The sequence below is a fragment of the Endocarpon pusillum genome (genome assembly GCF_000464535.1).
Source record: "Endocarpon pusillum Z07020 unplaced genomic scaffold scaffold4303, whole genome shotgun sequence".
NCBI classification, from domain to species: Eukaryota; Fungi; Ascomycota; class Eurotiomycetes; order Verrucariales; family Verrucariaceae; genus Endocarpon; species Endocarpon pusillum.
Window position 1 is genome coordinate 124,151 of NW_006916414.1, and position 25,448 is coordinate 149,598.

General features: G+C 49.6%; 9 protein-coding genes across 9 annotated transcripts; 4 read left to right on the forward strand and 5 right to left on the reverse strand.

Moving 5' to 3' along the window:
- Nucleotides 1–652: 652 nt before the first annotated feature.
- Nucleotides 653–1,463, reverse strand: EPUS_05099 (uncharacterized protein; the record flags this gene model as incomplete). Its single annotated transcript, XM_007805422.1, has 2 exons — nt 653–1,328; nt 1,420–1,463. 2 exons carry the CDS (start codon nt 1,461–1,463, stop codon nt 653–655), a joined length of 720 nt encoding a protein of 239 aa, XP_007803613.1.
- A 459-nt stretch (nt 1,464–1,922) lies between these two features.
- On the reverse strand, nt 1,923–2,697 carry EPUS_05100 (uncharacterized protein; the record flags this gene model as incomplete). The annotated part of the gene is made up of 2 exons (XM_007805423.1): nt 1,923–2,550; nt 2,666–2,697. 2 exons carry the CDS (start codon nt 2,695–2,697, stop codon nt 1,923–1,925), a joined length of 660 nt encoding a protein of 219 aa, XP_007803614.1.
- Nucleotides 2,698–3,074: 377 nt separating this feature from the next.
- On the reverse strand, nt 3,075–3,837 carry EPUS_05101 (uncharacterized protein; the record flags this gene model as incomplete). The annotated part of the gene is made up of 2 exons (XM_007805424.1): nt 3,075–3,726; nt 3,812–3,837. The coding sequence occupies 2 exons, from the start codon at nt 3,835–3,837 to the stop codon at nt 3,075–3,077; spliced, it is 678 nt and encodes a 225-aa protein (XP_007803615.1).
- A 1,976-nt stretch (nt 3,838–5,813) lies between these two features.
- EPUS_05102 (uncharacterized protein) lies at nt 5,814–7,118 on the forward strand (the record flags this gene model as incomplete). The annotated part of the gene is made up of 3 exons (XM_007805425.1): nt 5,814–6,295; nt 6,432–6,873; nt 6,927–7,118. The coding sequence occupies 3 exons, from the start codon at nt 5,814–5,816 to the stop codon at nt 7,116–7,118; spliced, it is 1,116 nt and encodes a 371-aa protein (XP_007803616.1).
- Nucleotides 7,119–9,624: 2,506 nt separating this feature from the next.
- Nucleotides 9,625–11,109, forward strand: EPUS_05103 (Calcium/calmodulin-dependent protein kinase type 1; the record flags this gene model as incomplete). Its single annotated transcript, XM_007805426.1, has 4 exons — nt 9,625–9,804; nt 9,860–9,950; nt 10,007–10,337; nt 10,392–11,109. 4 exons carry the CDS (start codon nt 9,625–9,627, stop codon nt 11,107–11,109), a joined length of 1,320 nt encoding a protein of 439 aa, XP_007803617.1.
- A 213-nt stretch (nt 11,110–11,322) lies between these two features.
- Nucleotides 11,323–13,228, reverse strand: EPUS_05104 (T-complex protein 1 subunit zeta; the record flags this gene model as incomplete). The annotated part of the gene is made up of 6 exons (XM_007805427.1): nt 11,323–12,753; nt 12,804–12,845; nt 12,894–12,915; nt 12,964–13,058; nt 13,118–13,152; nt 13,222–13,228. The coding sequence occupies 6 exons, from the start codon at nt 13,226–13,228 to the stop codon at nt 11,323–11,325; spliced, it is 1,632 nt and encodes a 543-aa protein (XP_007803618.1).
- Nucleotides 13,229–14,640: 1,412 nt separating this feature from the next.
- On the reverse strand, nt 14,641–16,422 carry EPUS_05105 (uncharacterized protein; the record flags this gene model as incomplete). Its single annotated transcript, XM_007805428.1, has 3 exons — nt 14,641–15,158; nt 15,209–16,186; nt 16,239–16,422. The coding sequence occupies 3 exons, from the start codon at nt 16,420–16,422 to the stop codon at nt 14,641–14,643; spliced, it is 1,680 nt and encodes a 559-aa protein (XP_007803619.1).
- A 1,656-nt stretch (nt 16,423–18,078) lies between these two features.
- Nucleotides 18,079–23,179, forward strand: EPUS_05106 (uncharacterized protein; the record flags this gene model as incomplete). The annotated part of the gene is made up of 4 exons (XM_007805429.1): nt 18,079–20,964; nt 21,029–21,247; nt 21,309–21,600; nt 22,767–23,179. 4 exons carry the CDS (start codon nt 18,079–18,081, stop codon nt 23,177–23,179), a joined length of 3,810 nt encoding a protein of 1,269 aa, XP_007803620.1.
- A 387-nt stretch (nt 23,180–23,566) lies between these two features.
- EPUS_05107 (Nucleolar protein 56) lies at nt 23,567–25,236 on the forward strand (the record flags this gene model as incomplete). Its single annotated transcript, XM_007805430.1, has 3 exons — nt 23,567–23,730; nt 23,780–24,887; nt 24,949–25,236. 3 exons carry the CDS (start codon nt 23,567–23,569, stop codon nt 25,234–25,236), a joined length of 1,560 nt encoding a protein of 519 aa, XP_007803621.1.
- Between the last annotated feature and the right edge of the window lie 212 nt (nt 25,237–25,448).

Consider the following 25,448-nt stretch of genomic DNA (forward strand, 5'->3'; position numbering starts at 1 on the left):
TGGGAGGAGGTTAGTGATTTCCGCGCGATTAGATATACGGGCCTAAAGGCTAGTGCGACGTATGCTGAGTGGAGAGAGTGGAGGAGGTGGGTCGAGGACAATCACGGAAGGGTTCTGCGATGACAGGACGGCATAATTAGAAAAAAGGAAAATGATAGACTAATTGACAAGCTGCAAAGTGTTCGGGCGGTTGGCTTGCTGTCTGAAACGTTCGAGCTTGGGCCAAACACCCTCTCCTGAGCGATTCCCGTCCCATCCCCATCACTGTTCTTCTCCAACGCAATCTAGCTTGAGATGTGCGGGCCTCTCTGGCTACGGATTTTGCTGGGAACTCTCCCGCCCGCTCATGCTGCCAGCTTCTGGTAGATCAAACATGTGCTGCAGAACTTAGCTTGATATCTTAGGCCACCCTGGCTATCAAATTCGTCAAACCTTCTCAGCTTCAATTCAGAGTGCCAGTCCTTCTTGAATCAAATAACCTTTGGGGTCCATGATCTTTTTGGATCGCTGGCTCGTTCTATAGGCCCATGTTCTGCAGTCTTCGGCCCCCCTTTCGTGCTTGGTAAAGCTCCAAGTTCAGGCGGCGAGGGCTGGTCGTTTGTGCTTATCGATCCTGAAGCTCGACCGCTCCGGAGGTCATGGGGCTTTAAATTCAGGTGATTGCGCTCCAAGCATGAGCATCGAACCCCGTGACGTAGTGGTGCGCAGTGCCATGAAACGGATTCTTGACTCGCTTGCCACTTTTCTGCTCCTGGAGGGCAATCGTACCCAGCTTCTTCATGCACGCCCTACCGAACTCTGGCTGGTCGGATATCAAGCACTGGAAGGCATCTTCGGCCCAGTGGGTTCTTCTCCCCCAGACGAAGTAGTCCGTCGCTATCTCCTTGAGGATCTCTATACCTGCCGATTTTTTTTGGTAGATAAGATCGACAATGTGGTGCGGGAAGTACCTGCACATGGCTGGGATGCCGGCTAGCCGGTTGAAGAACTTTCTGATCATCTCCCTCTGCAGCTCCAGAGCTCCGAGCCGATCACCAAGGTCAAAGAGGTGAATCAGTTCTTCCATAGTGTTTTCAACGGTACCGTGTTTGTTGAGATCGAAGCGTGGAGTCTGATGCTCGTTGTACATCCATGAAACGAAGTCATCGAACAGGGAGGCATCTTCTTCCGGCATCTTGATCACGTTATGCTTCGCCTTGGGGAACGATGAGTCAGGCTTGAGGGCGGCCGCGAAGAAGCTCGATTTGTGACAGAGAAGTGATTCGGGCAACATGAATTTCTCTCTCTCCTTTCCGACTTCCACCAAAACCAATTCAGGTTTGGCATGCCTGTCGGTCGACACGAGTTAGCGATCGAGTTGGAACGGCATCTCGAACCCCGAGGCCCAGTTCAGATTGATTGTACGGAAAGAGCACATACCGCAAGATCTTCTGTCTCTTTGAGGGTGGTTCAGAATGATCCATGTTGTTGGGTGAGATGTTCTGAGCAGCTGAGTAGAATGTGAGCTAGACGAGCAACAGCAAGTGAAAGAAAGAGTGAGATGGTTGAGTGAGGAGAATAAATGTTCAAGGAATAAAACTACAAAAAGAGACCAATTTTAGAACGGATGAGACATGGCAGATTTCCAATGATTGTGGGAGGGGAAAAGGTGCCTGCAAAGCTGTGGTAATGTAGAAGAGCACAAAATCTGATACCACAAAGCTCCAGTTGGTTATTGAATGTGCCTTTTGTGAGATCTACTGGAAGCGAAGCAATCGTGCTGGGGCGAGAGAGCTTAATCTGATAGCCATTATTGCACTTGTAGAAGTATCGCTGAGCAATCGAGAGCATCGGTTTCGTATCGCAAATACCAATGCTCTCTCGTTTTGAACACTTCTTTCGTGCCCTGAATTTTTGAAGTCGTCCAGCTATTCACTCATTCCTCATGTCTTGCCCAGGAAATGATCAACGCCCTTCTCCAGAGGGTTCGTAGCTTTCTTTTTTCCGTATCTTCTGCTCATCTCTATCAATACTTCCTTTGCAAATTCTGGTGCTTTGACCAGCAGTTCTCCCACGTCCTCATTCGCCTCGAATGACTCGATGTTAATGTACCAGACATAAAAAGCGACCGTGATCTCTCGTAACGGCTCTGCGGTGATGGGACGGCTATAGAGGTACCCCACGGAGTCCAAAGGGTAGCAGAGTGACCCACTCTTCAATACCAGGAGGTACAGTTCTCTAACCATTACTTGCTTTAGTTCCTGGCAACCAATCTTATCAGCGAAGACATAGAGATCGATGATGTTCTTAATCCTTGCGCCGCAGATGGAAAGGTCGTTAGTTGGTATGAGTTCATCCCTGCAACCACGGTAGAGCCATCGAACAAAGTGCTCGAACGTTTCGACACACTCTTCTGGCAATTTGATCGCATTGGCAGTGGCCTCCTTGAAGTTGCCCGTAATTGCGGCTTTGAAGAAGGCCGAGGCTTCTGTGAGGAAGGACGAATGGATGATAAATATCTCCTCCTCAGGGCCGACATATATGGTAGTCACTGTCCCCATATCATTGAACCTATCATTACGGAGTCAGCAACAGAATGAAGAAAAGGTGAAAAACAAGGGGGGATTGGCTCATATTGGCGGCTCCACCCTGGCATAAAAACATATCGCTATGCCAGCAAACTCACCTGAGACGCTTCCTGGCGGTTTCCGTAGCCATTTTTAGGTAAGATAGAGGTGAGGCGAAGACGATGAACAGGTGCTATTCTTGATGAGAGGCTCTTCCAGAATCACACTATTATGGAAAAGATTGACAAGTCTCGCTGTAGGTCTGATCTGACACGAATTTCCCCTGCCAGTGCGCTCAAACGTTGAAGAATACTTGTGATGGTCAAGAGGGCCACTTGCTTACACAAGGTTAATACATGTTGCATAAGAGATCAGCGGTGTTGTGTAGACAGAACACTTGACTATTGTGGCATAACGAATCGAAGGGACATCTTACTGCACAATGAGCCTCACTGAACTGGGCCTTGGCCAGTCTCTGATTATTTCGGTTTAGTTTGCTCCAAATCCTATTGATGTTGCAGAGCAAGGTTAAGATCTCTCCATCCCACCGCACGCAGCATCAGCATTTCTGTCTCTTTTGTCGTAGAAATCTTCAGCCCTTAAAGTCCGGAAGTCTTTCTTAGTCCGTCCACTTCCAGCAAGTTTCTGAACCAACTCAGCCGCAAACTGGGGCACCCTCTTCAAACCGTTCAAGGCAGCAGGAGTCTGGAACCAATCAGGTGTAACGCACTCGTACAGAGTCAGTGCAAGCTTTCGGAGAGGGCAGCTCTCTGGCGTATGGGTGTAGATCTCCAGCACAGATTCGAGACCCATAGGCTTGAGTTCAAGGGTCTTGTATGCGCCTATTACGGCGTTCATGATGTGGTTCTGGAATCCCTCGACCTGAATTTTATCTGCGAAGATATGATCATGGATGATGACACTCCAATAATCTTTATTACTTTTGCCCTTCACCAAGTCCATGACATCGTACTCTTTCCAGTAAACCCAACCCAGGAATCGGTCGAATGTGGATGATTCGTCCTGAGGCAGATGCACGACACTGTCTGCTGACTCCTTGAACGAGCCTTCCAGTGCTGCCCGAAAGAACGGAGAAGCCTGGCACAGGAAACTTTTATGCACATGAGAATTCTGCGGCGGCGATCCGACTTTGATGATCGCTATTGGTTCATTGACAAGCCTGATCTGGTCAGACTCTTGTAGGGCGAAGGAGAAATAAAAAGCCACGACCACTGCAAGATCTTGTAGAGCAGAGACAAACTTACTTGCGTCGCTTTGCTTCACGCTTCATTAAGCTGCTATTAAACTCGAATCTCGGGGTAAGGCTGATGTGACTGAAAGGCCGCAACTGTGGTTGTCTTGTGTAGTGGTGTAAATTAGAGGATTGGTGACGTGAGTATGGGCTTACATTACCGGCTCAGCGGCCTTCTGTGGACTAGAATAAGATGGACAGGCGTGAATGCAGAGTAGAGAACACTGTACTAAGCAAGTTAAGACCAAAGTAGGTCCACCAAGATCATCCCAGGACGATATGCGTTGTGGTGTTCTTCGTGGCTTCAGAAACACCCACCTCTGAAGATATAGGCGACGGATGCTCAAATTCCTAAGCAGAAATCATCTGAAAGGTGTCCGAAGCGACAGCCTAAGCTCAGCAGACGGTCCCTGATAGTCGTCAACTCCTAGCACCTTCATGACCCGTACTTCACACTAAGATAGTGACAATGATGGCATGCAGAGACCACGCCTCTAGTCTACTTCTTTCAGATCTCCATCCTTGTCATCAGGCTCCGTACGAGACTATCGCTTCTTCGTGAGTTCCCTTGCTGTATGGTTGGATTGTAGAGTAGAAATTCTCAGCCGCATCTCCTTATCCCAGTACACGCCCGGTCCCTTCCTAAATTGGTTGCTTGATTTGTCTTCTTTTTTTGTGTTTGCGAACATTCTGCATTGTTGCGATGGATAGGTCGACCAGAAATCCTGGTGTATTGATTTCCAGAATACATTGCTCACCCTCTCCTCCTTTCTTCTACCAGTCAACGAGCAGCGCTCGGAGAGGGCAGAAATCTGTCGTTTTGGAACAAACGTAGGCGATCATTCCTGATGATATTCCGCAGATACCTGTATAGTCGGACATAAGATTTTTTCCCCCAATCCCAGTTACGGCCTTTATCCTGAGCGACGCTGCTTTATCCTGGGCCGAGACTGAGCCGAGACTGAGTGCGCTTGAGGTACTGGGCTAACTTGGTCACATCCTAACAAAATCTTGTCCCCTTGAACTTCCACGTCTATCTCCTATCTAGCATCTAGGAACAATTTACTCACTCACCCATCTTCTGCATGAAGTTTTCATGTAAATTGTGTTACCAGCACCCGTTTCTGAACGAAGTTGCTGCCGTTGCCAACGTGTGTCAGTCGCTTCCGATGAGGCTCAAAGCTTTGTCTCCATGATGCGGGAACTCCTCAGTGAGGGTTTCAGCTTCTCTAACAATCAAACTTCTTGACCTGATCGGCAGCATGAAAGGCAACACTATCAATCAGCAGATGTATTATCATATTGTAATGGTTAAGCTTTTGTTAGGCATCAATCAGCTCTTGATTTTCAGTTTGTGGATATCGTCTACCTTACATCTCCTCATCTCAAACACTTTGAAAACACCTCTTGAAGCATTATTACAGAAGCTGCGCGTTCGCGAGACATGGTAATGTAAAATTGGAAAACGCAGTTGATACTTCAATAGCAGAGTTTCTTGTTCTCTTTAGTCTATCCCAATCGTTCAAATAAGTCTTATACACTGCATTGCTTATCTTCATCAATGATTGATACATCACTCCCATTATCATCGGTAACAGCTATCGTCAAGGATTTACCATTCTGAACCAACATTTCTTTCACTTTAGATGGCTGCTACTGCTATCACTGCCCTTACGATAAGTACATGTGCCTGTAGGTCTATCTCTCAATACTGGTATGGATATCAAATTTGTGGTTATCTAACGAGTACAGTAGTCTGCCTGGCGGCATTCAATAGCGCAGGAGCGTTCAGCCTGTGTGATATCATAAATAGGTTCGCCGAAAATACTGCAAGTGAGAATGAGCTGCAGCTGTTCCAGCACGAACTTGAAGATAATCCGTCAGCTCGACATTTGGCTCATTTACTACAACATCTGTTCTATTCTTGGCCTTGCGGATGGCGTTTGTCTCGAGTTGAATCGGCAAAAAAGGCGTTGCGATTACAGGTAGCGATCAGGCGTGTCGTTTTTCTGGGAATGCAATTGCCACCATTCGGTCCACCCCTTCTAGATGGAGATAATGCTCCGACGAATGAAGAAAGTGATCTCATTAAGAGACACTGCTCAGAACTCCAGCATCTGCTTCGTGATCCACGATTCAGAGATAGTCCTTTGGTCATGAAGTTACAGGAAAACCTTTCGGAAAGAGCGCTGTTTACAGACTACCCAAATGCGGAAGCCGACGAGGACCAAGCTCTGTCTGCCACGAATGCATATAAAAAGGAGCTTGAAGATGACCAATGGCGCTATGAGCATGTGCTAGACTCGTCGCGTATACATGTGAGCGGTCGACGTCAAAGCCAACTTGAAGGACAGCAATCCAACCAAAGGCGACCTCGACAAGTTCCCGGGATGCCGCAAGGGGAAAAGCTTCCTTCGAATCACTTTCGAGAGACTTCCATGAGTGAGATCGAACAGCCTTCGCAAAAGCCCAGCATGAACAAGTTCTATCCTCGCGGGTAGGTGAAATCCATGCAAGGGATCCCTCTATAGAAGCTACTATTAGAGGTGTTCGAGCCGCATCTGGTCCCCCCCCCCTTTGGCAAGATCTCGGACCGGCTCTTCGCCAGTTCAAGATCCACAACATCTCTCTAGCTCGAGGGCTGCTGGTCTGTCTGAGATGCGCCTGCAGCCCCCCATTGAAGTGAAGATGACTAAAATGGGACTCGATACAAAGCCGTCCGAGTTGCGTCCTCTGAAATCTGCAACGAGTCGAGAGAATGGAATTGAGATTACATCAGAGTGGGCAGCTCAAGAAACTCCTTCTCGAGTCGGTCGTTCTGAAGGGATCCTTTTCGACCGGATCATTTCCGGATCGGATCCTTCCATAACGAGTTCTCCCAAAGCAAACGCTCATGCAAAGGCTCCCTCTAGATCTATTGATCCAAAAGCAGTTGTAGCAGCGCAGCCTGATAATGGTCATCCCAGAATCAAATATGCGCCCCCCTTGGACGCTAGGAGTGCAACTCAAGTTGGAACTGCGTCTTCTCAACCTGCAAGGCAGCCTCAAACTAAACACCAAGGTCAACCAGCCAAAGTGACCTGCGCAAATCCTCAAAGGGGGGGCAGCTCACACGGGCGGTTCTGCAGCCGCAATCTCAGGGTTGGGCGCACGCCAACCCACAAGCCTACGTAGAGACGAAGGATCAAGAAAAGCAAACGGACGTTGACGAGGGGGTCGTCAACAGACAAAGAGGGTTCCAGGGGAAGAGACACGTTCATGAGGGTGAAAAAGCCCGACGTGAAACCGGAAGCCTAGGGCAAGGATCCGGAGCGGTCTGATTTACGTGTCGAGCGCGAGGTGCAATCGCAGGTGCAAGCACCGAGGCGCATTGCGGCGATAAAGGCACATGTAGGCCAGAAGAGCAGAAGTGTCGAGTTCCAGGCGGCTTCCGATGTTCGATACGATATCTGACAGCAATAGTACGCATGAACTGCAACAAGGATTACCAGGCTCGTAGTACTGGCAACAGAAATGTACACGGAAAATGAAGCGGGACATTAAGTATTGATAAAAGATAAATCTAGACTTACAGCTGATCGTATCTTGCATCAAAGATACGTTTTTAAGGAATTGATGATCATAATGTATACAGTTTTGCAATAAATTTAGAGAGACTTTTAGTTAAAGAGTAAAATTAAATTGTTATTATTTGTAAAGCTGTTAGGGATCCCAAGAGGTGCAGATACATGAGATGGTTATGGACCTTACGAAGGAATTCTGTGGTGAATTCCCTTGGTAATCCAGTCTTTTGCCGCACACTTCGCACGTGCGGATCATCAATGAAAAAGTGCAGCTGCTATTTTAAACAAAAAACCGGGAGCGTACAGTCCATCGCCCTGACACGTCGTCTAAGCTTGACGGAGAAGACATGATCACAACAATGAGATTACAACGCACGATTGACTTATAAGAAGGGAAGGAAAATGTGACGAGCAAGATCTGAGTAGCCTGGATAAGTGGGTGAGCAAGCTGCGCCAAAGGTGAGCCGACGATGGATAGCGCCTGAGTAAAAGCGGCGATGCTGACGAACCGTATGGAGGCCCCACCCAAAAAATCTTATGGGATAATACCCGGTAATCTAAAGTGCCTGAGAAGGTAACCCTTTTTATAAATGAGCTGGAGGAGGTACATCTTGAATTTGTGGGCTTCTAAATAGTCGCGGAAGCCGTCACCTCCATCATCTACAGGGCGGGGATTGTCACCTATGGGTTTTGCGCCCGACAGATCGACACAAACCTTATAGAGCCACTCAAGAAAGGAGCTGAAAGCCTTGTATTCGTGCTTAGGAAGTGAGATACACCGGCTTTCGTGCTCAGCCTGGGGACTCTCGATATCTGCCTTGATACGTCTTGAGTGCTCATACACGTAGCCCTTGTGGACTGAGTTTGATTGCTATTCCGCACCCACGAGAAAGGTAATAGTGTCTTCCGTCTTGTATCCGCAACGCGTATCAGCAACTTGGCCACGAAATGCTAGTGATCGGTTTAATCAACCCGAGAGACTTCTGAGGTGATCCGCTCGAGTCTCCCATTGTCGAGGTTTATGTTGCACAAGTCAGGATAGCCATCGGCTTACGGATATATGGATTGGACGATGTACGCCGAGATCGGGGAAGTTTAAGTGATGGCTTGAGTCCATATCAGTGAAGTGAAGCTTGGGGCCAGGTGGATCTAGTTTGTGGTTGATAAGTGTAACTTCAAGCTGCCGGGTTCGACAACTCTCTTCTGTGGCATATATCAACGTAAAAGAGGTAGCTTATCCCACCAGGAACACCAGTGGCTTCCACCCCATGCAGTATGACAAAGTGGCATATTAAGGGACGATCCTAGGGAAGAGTCCACAACACTTGCGCACCGTGGCATTAGTAAGAGCATCCCAAGTAAAAGAAGAGGTCCCAATGGCCAAAGCACTAGATTATGCTTATCAACGACACCCTGTATCAACTACCAGATGATGCGAGAATTCCACAATGCTCCGCGATGGGATTATTACCCCATGCCGCGTCTCTATTTATTCGGAGAAAGGCATGAACTTGACACAGACGCGAGTGACCTAGCTGGAAGCTTCGAGATCCGTGAACAAGTTGGTGATCTAACAGATTACCCGTTGTCTCTCGAGAAAGTCGATATTCTTTATCAAACGTCATCGAGCAGAGTCATGATGCAGAAACCGTAGCTGTGTGCCTTACGTAGGGCCTTCGTGTGATTTGGCTCTAATTTCGATTCGTTATTGAACCCAACCTTAGTCATACCACAGGGGAGGCATAACTATTCCTAGTATCGTGCTAGAAGCAACTTGTAAAGTTACAGCGCTACGTATCGACTCCTTGCCGTAATGAAGATAGAGTGCCTAGAAATCGCCTAATCAAGGTTAGCTCATATGCTTTCTCGAGACCGAGTGACAGGAATATCATACAAGCACAGCAGGATATCTGTACTGAGAGTGTGTTTGGAGTGGCGAATACTAACGCCATGCTAGGGAGACTTCTGCCAGATACCGTAGTACGTAGTAGTTAGATCACAGAGCTGAAGTTGTGAGGAGTTCAAAGTGACAGGGGGGCGGCTGATGCCGTTTCATGGATGTTCTGGACTTGGACCCCACATTTCCCCTTCCCCACTCAATGCGGCGCCGCTTACATATGTTGAGGTCCAAGTTACGAGGCTCTCGCAATCAATTCCCATCAATCTCTAATTGACATCCACCCTGTTAAAAACCCTCCAACGCGACCTTCAATAAAGCAAAGCAAAGCACCACTCTTCCCAGTCTCCGTGAGCACCAACCGTCATGGCAAGCCAGCCCGGCACAGGGCAGCGACCTCAGGTCCAGCCATGCCGATATAAGACCGGCAAGACATTAGGGGCTGGCTCCTATTCAGTGGTGAAGGAATGCGTGCATATCGACACTGGCAGATACTATGCGGCGAAAGTCATCAACAAGAGATTGATGGCTGGAAGAGAACATATGGTGCGGTTCCATGCTGCTCTTGTTATGCTGGCGATAAGATTGACTTGTCGATTAGGTCCGGAACGAAATCGCAGTGCTGAAGAAGGTGTCGATGGGACACCAAAACATCCTGACATTAGTCGACTACTTTGAGACCATGAACAATCGTCCGTTGTGAATCTCGTCCGCAGGAGAAAAGCCAAGCTAAACTTTTAATGAACAGTCTACCTCGTAACAGACCTCGCTCTTGGAGGCGAGCTCTTCGACCGAATTTGTCGGAAAGGATCATACTACGAGTCCGATGCCGCGGACCTGATTCGAGCCACTCTATCTGCGGTCGCGTACCTACACGACCATGGCATTGTTCACCGTGACCTCAAACCCGAAAACCTTCTCTTCAGAACACCAGAAGACAATGCAGACCTCCTGATCGCAGATTTCGGTCTCTCAAGAATAATGGATGAAGAGCAATTTCATGTTCTAACCACAACCTGCGGAACGCCAGGTTATATGGCGCCCGAGATCTTCAAGAAGACCGGCCATGGCAAACCAGTGTAAGCCCCATATCACAACCCCTTTCACTCTCCCACTGACACATTCCTTTCCAGCGACGTTTGGGCCATAGGTGTCATAACATACTTCCTCCTCTGCGGTTACCCACCCTTCGACCGCGAATCCAACCTCGAAGAAATGCAAGCCATCCTAGTAGCGGACTACTCCTTCACGCCCTCGGAGTTCTGGCGCGGCGTTTCCCAAAACGCGCGCGAATTCATCAGGCGCTGCCTCACCGTCGACCCGGTTCAACGCATGACGTCGCATCAAGCCCTACAACACCCGTGGATCAAGGGCCAGGATCCCCTGTCGCCACAAAAGGGCGGGCCGGTGGGCGGTCAGGAAGATTTGCTCCCAGTGATCAAGAAGAATTTCAACGCAAGGAGGACGTTGCATAAGGCGATTGATACGGTCAGGGCGATCAACAAACTGAGGGAGGGAGGTGGCTTGATGATGGGAATGATGGATGGGGCGATGAGTGTTGATCCCAAGCCGAAGCCGGAGATGGTCAATGGGAGTCGGGTCACGAGTGGTGACGATGGCGGGAATCCGATGGAGGGCATCGAGGGGTTGGCACACGGGTCCGAGGCGCCACTGCGCGCAGAAGAGAAGGGCGGGTCGACGCTCAGGCCTGGCACAAATGGACGGGGCGGTGATACCGACGAAATGGAGATTGATAGCCGCAGTGATGCGAGAGGTCAGACACAGGAGCAGATCCGGTTGCAGGAGAAGAAGGTCAGAGAAGCGGTCAGCGGGTTGTGGAGTCGGCGGTGATCGAGAAGGAGGGCAGCACTTTCATCAGATTTCTCAGCTGGAAGAAGGCTTGGCTTATAGAGGAGGCCACTTCAACACGTAAGGCTCTGTTGCTTTCAAGCCGAAACGCATATACAGCATATACAAGCCGCTTGCGAATTGGTATAATTTTGCTTATCTATCGCCCTTCATGTCTCATGAAGCCCAGTCAAAGGACGCTGGAATATCAGATTTTTATTCTTCCATCCCGCCCGGCCCACCTGGTCCACTTTGCTTCCCCATCTGCCTCGCCTTGAGCAGCTCATCGCAGAGCAGCAGATTGCTCGCAATTCCCTGACTGCTCGCAATACTGTTCCTCAGCACCCTGAATCCGTCAAAGACACCCTCCTGCACAGGAAGCATCGGCTCCCCTGTTGTCAGATCCAGGCCAACCATATTTCCTTCGGCGTGAGCGCCCTGTAAAGCAGCCAGCACATCCTGGATATCATGCCCGCTGTTGGAGGCTAGAGTTTTGGGTATCACAAGCAATGCGTCTGCAAAAGCAGCTACGCCCCATTTCGCCTTTCCTTTGACGGTTTTGCGGAAGGATTCTGATGACAGGTGGGCTGCGGCTGCGATTTGAAATGCGCCGGCACCGGGAACGACACATTGATCGATGATCGTGTTGTAGACACTACGGAGGCCGTCGCGGACTGCATCGTTTAGCTGGGTGATGGTGTGTTGGTTGGGACCTTTGATGAGCAGGGTGACCGATTTGGGGTCCTTGACTTCCTCGATGAAGGTGTATTTCTCTTCACCCAGAGTATGCTCGTAGACAAGACCAGCCCAGCCGAGGACCGACGGATCGAGATCGTCAACGCTGTTTTGTGCACTGCCGCCGCAGACGAGCTGCAGTCGCTCCATATTTCTTCGCTTGGCGCGGCGTAGGGCGAGGATACCGTTCTTCACTAGGACGTCTAATGATAGAGGGTCGATTCCTTTCTGATTGATGACCACGAAGCCCTTTTTCGGATCAGAACCACACACTTGCTGCTTGAGCTGGACAATCTTTCGAAGCTTTTCATCCACGAATTTTCGTTCCGACGCCACTAGCTTGTCTCTCTGTTCGGCACTGTTGTAGTAGAATCCTGAGTTGATTTCTGATTTTTCGTATTCGAGAGAGACGTTGAGGGTTAGAATGTATGCGTTTTCCACGCGCTTGGGCATGTCGGGATGTCGTGCACCATGGTCCAGAGCAAGCCCTCGAATAAGTTGGGTATCCGATGCAGTCCGATGTTGCATCTTCATGATCTCCACCATATGCAAATCAGGCTTCTCTGGGGGTCGGTGAATAGCCAATACAGCGTCAACTATCGAGGGGGTTAATTGTTCTGCCAGTGCAGCATTTATTTTGGTGGAAAGGGAGGTTCGTGCAACAGAGAGAAGGAGTTCACGATCAACCGAACGGGTAATCTTGAAGGTGTCTAAGAATCTCAACGTCTCCACTCTGGCAATCTCGTAGCCATTGGTGATGATGCGTGGATGTAAACCTTCCTGTATGTATCGATCTGCTTGCTTCAGGAGCTCGCCAACCAGCAGGACGACGGAGGTAGTCCCGTCTCCACAGATGTCATCTTGCGCTGTTGCTGCCCTTGCTATCATAACAGCTGTAGGATTCTGTATTTGCTGGGTAGGATGTCAGCCAGCGTTGTAGGTGAAGGCTACACATGGTTTACCATTTCCTTCAAGAGCACTGCTCCGTCCTTTGTGAGCTTGATCTGTGCGACCTATCAGTTGAGTTCGGCAACAGCAATTTATTGACTCACCGAACCTGCTCCGTCCACAAGCCTTTTCCAGATTAGCCAAGCCTATGAGAAGTATAAGGAGTTTCAATACATCTTGATAGTCCCTGAAGGTCCCAGATTGGATTTAAGCACATCTTGGAGTCCTTCGCCAGCGTTGATGTTCACACGCAGCGCTTCTCCTCTTCTCTATCTTTCAGTCAGCAATAGTCGGAAGAGAGGTACGGCGCTTCGGAGATTTGACGAACCCTGCTCTCCGCCTTGGGATTCAAGAGCTGCGTAGCTAGACACTGTCAGTACTTTTCTTATATTCCAGCCTGAAGCCAGCAGGAAACCATCTGGCGAGACTGACCTGACATATTGAGATTTGGACTGTGGCAAGGGAGTTATTGGTGATAAGTCCAGGTCGGTTTGATGGTAATTAATGGAGAATGGTAACCATTATTTTGTGGTGTTGTGTAAAGCTTGATACTGCGAAAGTAAACATCCTTTCTGCTCCAAAAAATGTTTCTGAGCTCCGCACCTAGCGCCAAGTACAGTACTACGTAAAGAAAATCTTCCCCAAGCTCACCACCGGCCGGGGCCTAGGGTGATGCCGCTCTTGCTCACCCCGGTCTCACTCTGATAGAACAAATCTATAAAATGAGCTAGTATAGTTGACGCCTAAGAAAAGTTGTTTGCAAGGGTTCAAAAGCTTACACTTTTTGGTGTGGGTTGGTGGTGAATTTTGGTGGCAATCCAATACCTTTTGTGAGGTACTGCAATAGTAGTAGCTTCGTCAGTATTAAGCTAGTATTTTATGCCAAGCATTTATCTTATCTGGAGCCTGCAACTACTAGTACTACTACAAGGGGACCATGAATTATTGTTAGTTTAGCGCTAGTATCTTTACTCCAAAACGTTCTTAATACGAAACAGCTAAGCCCATGTCAGACTAAAAGTAAAATTTCAGCTCATTTGAATGGTTGTGTTTTAATCAAGCTTTGCAATAACAAATTATGGCATCATAACAGAGTAAGAAGAACTAGCCATTACTAGCACCAGACTAACAATAATTACTACGTATGCCCCCCCTGTAGTACACCAAGGTCGATATTTTTCTTCACTTCCTTTATGTTGTCGCTTCAGAAATACCTTATAAATCTCAGTGACATAGATGGAATGCTTCAAATTGCTATGTGAGATATACAAACCCATCACTATTGACCTGCTACGTGAACATCCATGTCAGACAGAAGCAGTGCGGTGTTTATGATCTGGATAATAGTCCTCCGTGCATATTCTGCAGTGTCTCCTCTTCTCTTCGAGCGCTTCGAATATTAACTCGTTTTACACAGCGACAAAAGAGACAGTGAGAATTCTTTCTGATATTTCCCTTAGGTTGGGTAAGTCAAGATACCTCGCCAACATCTTTCAACTCACTTTCAGACCCTGGTCGCCAAAAATATTCTCGAATATTCTCCGGCCCCTTCAACACATTCCATTCAAAGAATAGTACCCGATAATAGGTCAAGAAAAAGTCAGGTGCATGAAACTGCACCATTGCCCTCACTGTAAGGTCCAACTTCCGGGCAACAGGATCGAACTGCACTGTATCGATCAAGGCGACACGAGTCAGAGGCTTACTCCTATCGAACATCTCCCCCTTGTTGATCTACCCGACTCGTTCTGGTAGATTATTCAATAACAGTGGAGATACATTTATATCTCTTCTTGGGACGGACTCCTACTCCTTACCCAAGATCTCCGTTTCTTCGTTAGTACCGATACATCAATTGACCTCCATAGCCACACGATAGATGCGGTCCCATTTCTCCGCTCCAGTGACCACCATCTTCCCCTCGATAGCGACCGAGCCCCTAGTAAGTTCCTCGGCATGCTCAAAATAGATGCGGGGCTTCTTGACCAGTGGCTGCGCCCCATAGTCACGGTCGGCACCGTCCTCTAGCCTATACTGGTTCGCCAGTTCGCTCAAGTTTCTCTCGACCACTTTGATTTGGTCCGAGGCATCGCGGGCCGCCGTACCTGTGTTAGTTGGTTCGGCGAGATGGGCACCGCCGGCATGGACCCACAGTGAATTCGTAGGCACATAGTGCTTCGGACGATAATTATTAGGATCCGGTGAGAGGCGCATTCGGCTGATCACCGAATGATGAAAGAGCGCGGTAGAGGGGATGTCACGGCGCTCACCACGGTTGGGTGGCCAGCCGATGTAGTCCCATATGTAGGACCCTGACTTGGGAGGGGATTCGACATATTCCCAGCGTTTAATCACGAACGGCAGATGTTCTGCATATCTGGTGTTAGTCATGCACGAGCACGGCAAAAGGCAAACGTACCTATGAAATTCCACAGCATAACCTTGAGCTTGTTGGTGGAGCCCCCGTTCCACGTCAAAGTGTCGTGCATTCGAGCAGAGATCATCTCGTCCTTATTCTGCTGGAATCGCCGGAGGAAGTTGGCCTTCTCCTCTGAATCCCACGCAAGGCGGTCGGTGGGCTCCTCCACGCGGCTCGCCTCCACATCGTCAACCTCATCCATCATCCATTTCAGAGCAATGTCGCTGAGCTGAAAGTAGTCATTGTCGTTATTCTCATGCGCGCTTCCATCTTCCCTGTCCGCCACATTCCAGCCGCCACCAACATCGCCGTGGTTTCCCGGAAACCACACCTCCTTGATGTCTTCCGGCGCCTCGTGTTGCTCCTGCGAGAAGAGCGCAGCCTTGAACTTCACGCGGCGCTCATCAATGGCGACCGCATGCCGCACGTGCTTGGCTGTGCCGCGAACTGCTGGCAAGGGTGGTGTCTTTTGAAAGAAAGGAATGTCGAGGTTACCAACCGAACTGACGCAATCAAATAGGCCAAGAAAATGGACTTTGATACCGCTCTCGTTTTCCGAAATATCCTCGTGGGCTTTCCGAGCGGCCTCGACCTCAGTACGGCAGAAGTGCCTTTTGAAGGAGTTCATAAACTTTACATGCTCTTCTTGCTGCGCAGCTGTTCCACCACGATTCTGCTCATATTTTTGATATACCTGGTATGCAAACGGAACCAGCTCTTCGTTGCCTACGGACAAAAGCCCCACATGCGAAATCATACGCGAGAGAAAGCGGGCAGTGAAGGCACCGCGCGAGAAGCCGAAGATGTAGATTCGGTCACCGGGCCGATAGTGACGCATGATAAATCTATAGCCCGCAACTACATGAGAGTCGAAGCTCGTTGCCAGAGCCGAATCGATCACCGCTTCGAGTTTGCGCATCAGGCTCCGGAGCCAGCTCACGTTGATCGGTCCCTCGGCCGGGTAGGTGCCGATGCCAGCTACGTGGATCCCATTAGCAAGCCTCCAAGGATCTTCTGGAGCAAATATTACGCTGATAATAGTGCATCTGGCACACATTCGTTCGATCAAACATGTTGTAGAGCTTGATGATGTTTGTATCGCCGGGTGTGCCCTGGAACACATTTCCCGTTCCGTCGAAGCATAGGATCAACCGGTTCGATGACCGGACGTAGATGTCGTGCTGATGATCCGCGGACCGCGTTCTCGCCGGCATTGTGGAAGCGTACGTTCGGGGTGATAGGAAAGTCGCGGGGCCGAGACGAGCGATGCAACGCCGCGTTGGGCCGAGAGTGATAGAGCGGAGAGGTTGGATGTAAGACGTGGCAAGTACTAAGTGTGTTTCTTCGAGGTCATGACCAAGGATTGCAGAGGATTTGCATCCCTAAGCTGCAAGGTGGTGGTGATGTATATATATACCTGGTGCATCCCCACCCGGGGAGCGTGGATTCCGCTACAACAATCCTCGCGCTCGCAATGGCAGCTGTCTCATCAGGGTGCTCGAAAGGGAACGTAGCCTTGCGTGGCTCTAGAAGCCTTGTTCTGGATTGGTTCGTTTGTCTTCTGGCCTGCCCGGCTCCCAATCCTCCCAATCCGCGAAGGGCGCGCCAGCCATGGCCCATAATACTTGCGCCATGAGTTCTCGCCCATTGCGTTATCCCTCTTCTTTCACCACATAACCGGGCTCTGCTGTTTCGATTGAGCCAAGTGGCGTGTTCCGTGGTCAATGGGTCTGCTGGTGATATGCAGTGCATTCTCCACAGTGGGTTAGGGATCCGTCATGATCTCCCTCTGGCTGGCTGAAAGCAGTTGAGACTTAGTCGTGGCTAGCTGACGAAGTACCCATAGCTCAGCGCTCGTATCTTTGCCAGAAAACACCCTACAAACGGATCAGCTGAGCCTTGAGCAGTTGAGCGGCCCTACCGTGGCCAATAACTATGGGATATTGTTCAAGCAAGCTTCTAGACATCATGGTGGCGCTGTATCAGAACTAGCTGCTAACTGAGCCCTCCAATAGGTTAGCAGCTTGCTCTTCTCTTTTCGGCTTTGGCATCGCTGCCGCCCAAAATGGTATGGTTAGGCATGTCTTTTGCGCACTCCACCCGCAAGCCACTATTACTTTAAATGTTGGCGTTAAGTTCCCCGCTCCAATAGTCTACCTGTAGCCCAGCTACTAGGGTCAATGTGACATTTAACGTCGTACTACATACGCAGTACGACAATTTTTCCGGGTCCCAAGTGCTTCTCTCGGCGACCAATATGAGAAATGCAAATTAGAATTGCATGTCTTGGATGCGTTTTATTCCCACTCTGTACTACGCACTGTGGTGGTGTCATTTCGTATTTCCAACCTTTGACGTTCCAAGTTCAGCCAGTCGTGATCCCCGACTTAATCTTCGTTTGGACGGTGTGCGTCCGAATTCGGAAGAGTGGAGCTTGAAGCGCAAAAATCAGTCTCGAGATGGCCGGCAAGTGCAAAAGACATGGACTTCCATGCGGGGTGGCGCAGCCTTCTCGCCGGCTGGCTGCTCAGGAGCTATGGTCTACACCATAGCAACTTGACATACGTCCCTCAAATGAGGGGTCATGTGAAGTGTTCATCAATTTCGATACACGGAAATCTAAGTGGTCGAGAAGGCAGCCTATATGGGTACACCTCCGCCGCGCATATAATAGGAGGTGGACCCGGATCTGCTTTCGACATCCACCCATCTCCATTCTCTCTGCAGGCTTCTCTCGCCTGCAATATCCCTCTGGCTTGTGACTAGATCGGATATCAAGGACCAATTTTCAGTTAGGAGTTGTCGCTGCTGCTCTTACTGCTGCTGCTACTGCTGCTACCTACACTCTTTACATCCATTCAAGCGACAAAATGAGCCCCAAAGATTTCAACGCCAAGCTCGAGATAGGCGACAGCTATACTAGTAGCCCCAAAAAAGTCCGGCCGAGCCTCTTATCCAATCCAGCCGCCGTCGTGAGGGAGATCCTCGCAGACTGTGCAGCAGTACGCCAAAAGTACCACTTCTACCAGCTGCTTCCACTGCTGGAGGATCTCGTGAAGAAGGGCGAGCCCCTCGACGACAAAAAAGGCACCACTGAGCAGCTGATTGAAATCCTCACTCTCTTGCCTGCCGAGTCGCAGCTGCGCACCGACCTCACGAATACTCTCCTCGACACTCTTTGGGATAACCTCCAGCACCCGCCTCTGAGCTATCTTGGAGGCAATGTGAGCTATCAAACGGATCAAGAGGTCGAGCAGGCTAAAGTAGGAAAATCGAACACCAAGACTAGCTCCCTGGATCCAGAGTCGGTCGAATTCGTGTCTCCGGTGGATGCCAACATCAAGCTGGTTGAGACAGTGCCCACTCCTCCCAACGCGGTTCTCCAGTACCGAACCCCGGACGGCAGCTACAACAATATTCTGAGCCCAGATCTCGGAAGGGCTGGAACCCCTTATGCCAAGTCCGTGCGAACGGAGAAGAAATTGGCCGGCGTGAAGCCCGATGCCGGCCTTCTCTTCGACCTTCTTATGGCTCGTGGGGACAAGCCCGGTGATTTCAAGGAAAACAAAGCCGGCGTCTCTTCCATGCTCTTTTACCACGCTTCAATCATCATTCACGACATCTTCCGCACGAATCGGGCCGACACCAACATTTCGGACACATCGTCGTATCTTGACCTCGCCCCTTTGTACGGTTCCAGCCTGAAGGAGCAGCTCTCAATTCGTACAATGAAAGAAGGAAAACTAAAGCCCGACACGTTTGTGGAGAAGCGCCTGCTCGGTCAGCCGCCAGGAGTCAATGCTATACTTGTGCTCTACAGCCGATTTCACAACTACGTTGCTGAAGTTCTCCTGAAGATCAACGAGGCAGACCGTTTCCAGCTTGCGGCCGGCCCGGACCAAGGCCCGGTCCAATACGCTAAGGCCATTGCCAAGCAGGACCATGACCTTTTCAATACCGCTAGACTGATTGTAAACGGACTATACATCAATATCTGTCTCCACGACTACCTGCGTGCGATTACCAACACGCATGCCTCCGCCAGCAACTGGACCTTGGACCCTCGAGTGGAAATCGACAAGCACTTTGACAGCCAAGGGACTCCGCGCGGGATTGGCAATCAAGTCAGCGCTGAGTTCAATCTTCTGTATCGGTTCCACTCATGCATTTCCAAGAGGGATGAAGCTTGGACCAACAAGTTTTTTACAGAGCAGATATTTGTGGGCAAGAGCCTGGAGGAGATCTATAAGATGTCGGAAGCCGACCTGATGAAGGGAGTGCTGCAATCTGCACAGCAGGTGCCATCGGAGCCGGAAAAGCGAGAGTTCGGCGGCTATAAGAGAGGAGCTGACGGGAAATTCAAAGATGAAGACCTCGTGAGCTGCCTAAAGGCATCAATGGATGATCCCGCGGGTATCTTCGGCGCGCGTCAAGTCCCAAAAATTTTGCGAGTGGTTGAGATTTTGGGCATCGTACAAGCGCGCAAATGGCAAGTCGCCTCTCTGAACGAGTTCCGCGACTTCTTTGGCCTGAAGCGCCACCAGAAATTCACGGATATTAACTCAAACAAGGATATAGCGAATATCTTGGAACGGCTATACGCGCATCCCGACATGGTCGAGCTCTACCCCGGCCTTATGATCGAGGACGCCAAACCGGTTAGAAGCACCGGCTGCGGCATCTGCCCTACCTACTCCGTGGGCAGGGCAATCCTCTCGGACGCCATCACCTTGGTTCGCTCCGACAGGTTCAACACAATCGACTATACCGTGAGTAACCTAACCGCATGGGGCTACAATGAAGTCCAGCAGGACTACGAGACGCTCGGCGGCTCCATGTTTTATAAGCTCATTCAACGCGGCCTGCCCGGTTGGTTCCCGTACAACTCCCTTAACGTCATGCAGCCCATGTACACGAAGGAGGCTAATATGAGAATTGCCAAATCTCTCAAAACGATCCAACTGTACACGACAAAAGACCCGGCACCTCCACGCCCTGTCGTAGTTCTGACAAAGCATGATGATTGTAAGGCTGTTCTTGAGGATCACAAAACGTTCGTCGTCCCATGGTTGCCGGCGATCAACGACCTCTTCCCTGGAGAAAGAGACTTCTCCTGGTATATGCTCAGCGGAGACGGGGCGCAGAACTTTGCGAACCGGCAGATGTCCGAGAAGATATTTTATGGGGCAATGCCTAGCCTTTTGCCCACGGTAAAGCGGTTCGTCAACCAGTGGGGACGTGATTGGATCAGCAAAGAGGGCTTCAAGATGGCCGAGGGTCTCTACGAGATCGACATCCTTCGCGATGTTGTCATCCCATTGAACGCACGCCTCTTGGCTGACCTGTTTTACTTCGACTTGAGAACAGATGACGAAAATCCCCAGGGCTCGCTATCACATGCAGACCTCTACAAGCACCTTTTAAACATTCGCGTCTGGGGGGCCAATAACAACGATCCAGCCCAGGCTTGGAATCGCAGACGGTGGGCTCAGCAGTCGGCCAAGGTCATCATTGACACCACGCGACCGCTGGTGCAGGAGGTGGCAAACGGGAAGGACACTGGCGGCATGTTTACGTTTCTGTCTTCATTTGTATGGCCCAATGGATCCCATGGCTCGAATATAAAAGAGGGCTCGCTACGCTCGCTTGGTCGTAAGTTAGTGCAAGCATACCTTGCAAATGGTACGTCAGTGGAAAAAACGATTGACAACCTCTGGCTCAACGGTTTTGGCGCTGTTGGCACCCTTGTTACCGCGGTATGTTTGCCCTTTCTCGTTCCCTTAGCCGAGCGTCAATTTTCAACTAACAATCTTCCACCAGTTCGCCGAGTGTATGGAATTCTTTCTCCAGCCCAAGAATGTCCATATTTGGTCCGAGGTCCAAAGCATGGCTGAGAGGGACGACGATCAAGGAATCCGTGATTATTTCCAGGAGGCTCAGCGTCTCACCACCCGGGGAAGAAACATGCGCATTGCTACCAAGTCGAAAAGGATTGGCGAAAAGTCGATCGCGCCTGGAAGCGCAGTAGTTTTGATGCTCGTAAGTCTCCTCCTTCCCTGTCATCCGAGACCTCCAACGCTCATATACGGTAAACGCACAGGGCGAGGCAGGGCGCGACGCCAGTCATGTTTCTAACCCGCATGAGTTTCGGTCCGATCGCAGAAGCCAGAGCGCCACCAGCCGGCCGATGCAGCCTTTCAGCGACGGCATCCACCACTGCTTCGGCCGAGAAATCGCCATCACCTTCGTTTGCGAGATGATCAAGCTTGTGGCCGGTCTGAAGGACCTCCGGCCCGCGCCCGGCCTCTCTGGCCAGATCAAGGCCATCCAGCTGGGCACCGAGAAGTGCTTCCTTAACAACACTTGGTCTTACCTTACGTTTGACCCAACCAGTGCGTATTCCTTCCCTCCAACTCCCCTTTCGTTAGGCACATGCTAACGGTGATCATCCTTCGCAGCCTGGAAGCTCCATTACAGCGGCACCGGTAAAGGAACATACAGAGCGCCAGAAAGGACAGCGCCGAAGATGAGCTTGTCGCAAATTGAAATGCTTATCAGCTCGAAGATTGAGCCGGAAAAACTTTGAGTTGCGTTTGTAAAGATTGGGGGGGGGGTGGCCCTGAGGTATTCTTTGTAGCAGGCGGACTGCCGGAGCGATACCCATTCATCCTGCAGCAGTCAAGACAGCACCACAGATCAAAGGACACATCTCTAGGCTCCTAACTAATAAATGTGGTAGTGTCATAGGTATGCCCATAAGAGGCCTGCAATCTTTGTGCCAATACACATTCACAGTTGGGTGGCAGCGTCGGAATCCATGACTAGATAGAGGGATCAGCCGCACGGGCGCTATGTTGTACTACGGGGGCTTGATGTAATGTTAGTCTGGTGCTAAGAGCAACTAGTTCTTATTGCGACAATCTGGTGTTATGATTCGTTACTTCAAAGCTTGTTCTGTGTACATCCATTCTGATGAGTTAAATCATTACATCTAACTTCTTTTGAGCATAGCTGTTCTGTTAGAGCGGGTTTACAAAGTAAAGATACTAGCGCTGAGCTAACATTACTTCAGCCCCCCTGGTAGTAAAGTGACTATTCTTGGGGATAACAAAGACATAGAGCAGAAGAAAGGAGAAGCCCCATTTGTGACTGACTGGACCTTGTTGCTGACAACTTCCAGCCGAGTTGAATTGTGAGAGATTGTAGAGTGTCTGACTGCTAGAATCCTAGAAAAGAGGGCTCGAGACGTTGAAGTTCTGCTGACCATCATCTGGATTTCGCCAGTCTCGCCCGTATGGGGTTAGATCCCGATGAACGTAGTACTTTTCAATCCTCTCAAATTCATCTGGCAAGGGCACGTTCTATTGCACATACTGTACCTGTTTTGGCTGGAGTCTAAAGCTTCTTGTCGTTATTCAGATGTTCTTCAAGGTGAAGTGATAAAGATTTCTATAACGCACAGAGATAAATAGTGATACCAAAGTTAGAAAATCATTATCCATAGGATTCGGTAACATTCCTGGCGAGCTTGATGTGGGAGCTGTTGACTTCGGTAAAGAAGCCACTCGCTTCAGTCTAGCGTTTCGTCAACGAGCTGGACTTTCAGAGGCGGAGAAAAGTCGATGTACAGAGATCCTGAAGAAGGCGGGAAAATACAACATCTTGCTCCCTCGGAACACTGCTAGGAGGACTCTGAAGGCCATGTCGCCAATCATCTTCGATTTGAATTGTGAAACAAGATACGGCGTCTTTCAGCAATACCTTCACAGGAATCTCTTATGGTACGTGTCTGACAACAAATTGGAGCGGATAGAGTATCGCGAGCCGGAAGTGTCATCGTGGTCACGGATGGCATACACTGGAGGCGTCCAGTTCATGAAAATAACCTTTGACGGTGGCGTGTGGATTGAAGACCTCCGATTTGATGATGAGCGCTGTGGAGTAGAATCAATCAAAGTATCAGATTGGTAGTGTGTGTGTGTGTGTGTGTGTGTGTATAGAAATCTAAAATATGCAGCCGTGCATCAAAAGTCTTCAATAACTAGGATGAGTAAAACCTAGCTTTTCTTGTGCTAGCACACTGCTAGTATTCAGTAGGGACGTAAAGATCATCAGAGGGGGCGCATGGCTGAAGCTCAACTGACACAGACTTCTAAGCCGCATCAGGTAGCCTAAAGAGGGCCCTAAGGGTCTAAGGAAAAATGGGGTTGTAGCCGCCAAGATTCCGTAGAAATTCTCCACAGTGAGAATAGATTGTCTTGCAACACGTACCCAAGCTACGAGCTTCATTCTGAACCTTTTAGCAGTCTATTGTCTCCCTGCATAGCTTACGCGAGATTGTGGCATCGACCCACCGCTATGGCCGACTTTCTCCTCCACGAGGGTCCAATGGGCTACTCCCTATTCAAAGTTGTGCATCAGGTTGACACAATTGGCAACAGATTGAAGGAGGTTCAGGATAGTGTACAAGATCTTGCAAAATTTGGCAAGATGGTGCAACTCGTCAGTTTTCTGCCATTCGAGTATGAAACCTGCTTCTGTCTTGGTCCGACCACAACCTAACTCCACTAGAAATGGTAAACAGGCTCTGGAAGAGCTTCACGACATCTCAGAAGGAATCGCATCGGACTTCCTGCGCTCATTTCTCGAATTAAACCTTCCGAAGACGAAAGCTGTGCTTGGTGTATCAGACAAGATTCTTGCAGGAAGCATTAAATCGGCCTTTCCTAAGATTGAATGCGAGACAGGAGACACCAGTGAAGTGGTCCAAGATATGTTAAGAGGAATTCGACTTCACTCGGATAAGCTGCTGAAGCAGTTGAGGGAAGGCGACACCAATACTGCGCAATTGGGCTTGGGTCATGCATACTCAAGGGCGAAAGTCAAGTTCTCAGTACAGAAGAACGACAATCACATCATCCAAGCTATTGCGATCTTGGACCAATTAGACAAAGCCGTCAACACCTTTTCCATGAGAGTACGAGAATGGTATTCCTGGCATTTCCCAGAATTGGTGAAGATTGTCTCGGAAAACCAGAAATATGCCAAAGTCGCGCTGTTTGTCAAGGACAAGAAGACATTGTCGGTAGACAAGTTGCATGACTTAGCTGCTCTGGTAGACGATGATGAGGACATCGCAAAGGGTATCATCGAAGCAGCCACCAGGAGTATGGGCCAAGACATTTCCGCAGCCGATATGGAGAATGTCACTTTGTTCGCACAAAGGGTGATCAGCTTGGCGAATTACAGAAAGACGCTACACAGCTATCTCGTCTCCAAGATGGGAGTAGTGGCCCCTAATCTTGCTACACTGATTGGAGAGGTAGTAGGAGCGAGATTAATTTCCCATGCGGGTAGTTTAACCAATCTCTCGAAGTATCCTGCTTCCACTGTCCAGATTCTTGGAGCAGAGAAGGCTCTTTTTAGAGCGCTCAAAACGAAGGGCAACACACCAAAGTACGGTCTTCTCTACCATTCCTCGTTCATTGGCCGAGCTGGACAGAAGAACAAGGGAAGGATATCAAGATTCTTAGCAAATAAATGCTCAATGGCGTCAAGAATAGACAACTTCTCGGAAACTCCGTCAACTGTCTTTGGGGAGGCTCTGAAAAAGCAAGTGGAGGAAAGACTCGACTTCTACTCGTCTGGTGCTCCACCTACAAAGAATGCAGTGGCTATGGTAAGTTGCTTCCGAAAGTTGCTCCGAAAGTTGATCTCAAGCTCGGCTAACCCTCGACCAGCAACAAGCAATGGACACGGTTCTTGGCCAGATGGACATCGGGGATCCTAGCGCCAAAGTCGATGAAGACACGGAGATGGGTGATATCGCTCCTCAAGGTGTCCAAAAGCAGGAAAAGCAGAAGAAGGACAAGACGGAGAAGAAGCAGGGTAAGGACAAAAAGAAGGAGAAGAAGTCGAGGTCACGCCAGGATGATGCGGTCGAATCTAAAAAGCGGAAGCATGTTGAAGTCAATGGTATTGTTAGGACTGAGGGCAAGAAGAAGAAAAAGAAGTCGAGCGTTGAGTAAGCAAGATGTCAATCACCCCGATGGTTGTTCCAGGGCGCAACAGATTGCAGGGCGTAACAGATTGCAGGGCGTTAGGAGTACTTCTAGCTGTGGAGAGCTAATCGGCGTTCAATCGTGTAATGCGAGCCCTAGCGATTGTTGAGGAGTCAGCAATGTTAGTCATTCTGGGGCGACTTCATTGCTGGATGCTACCAAGTGCTCTTATACAACCA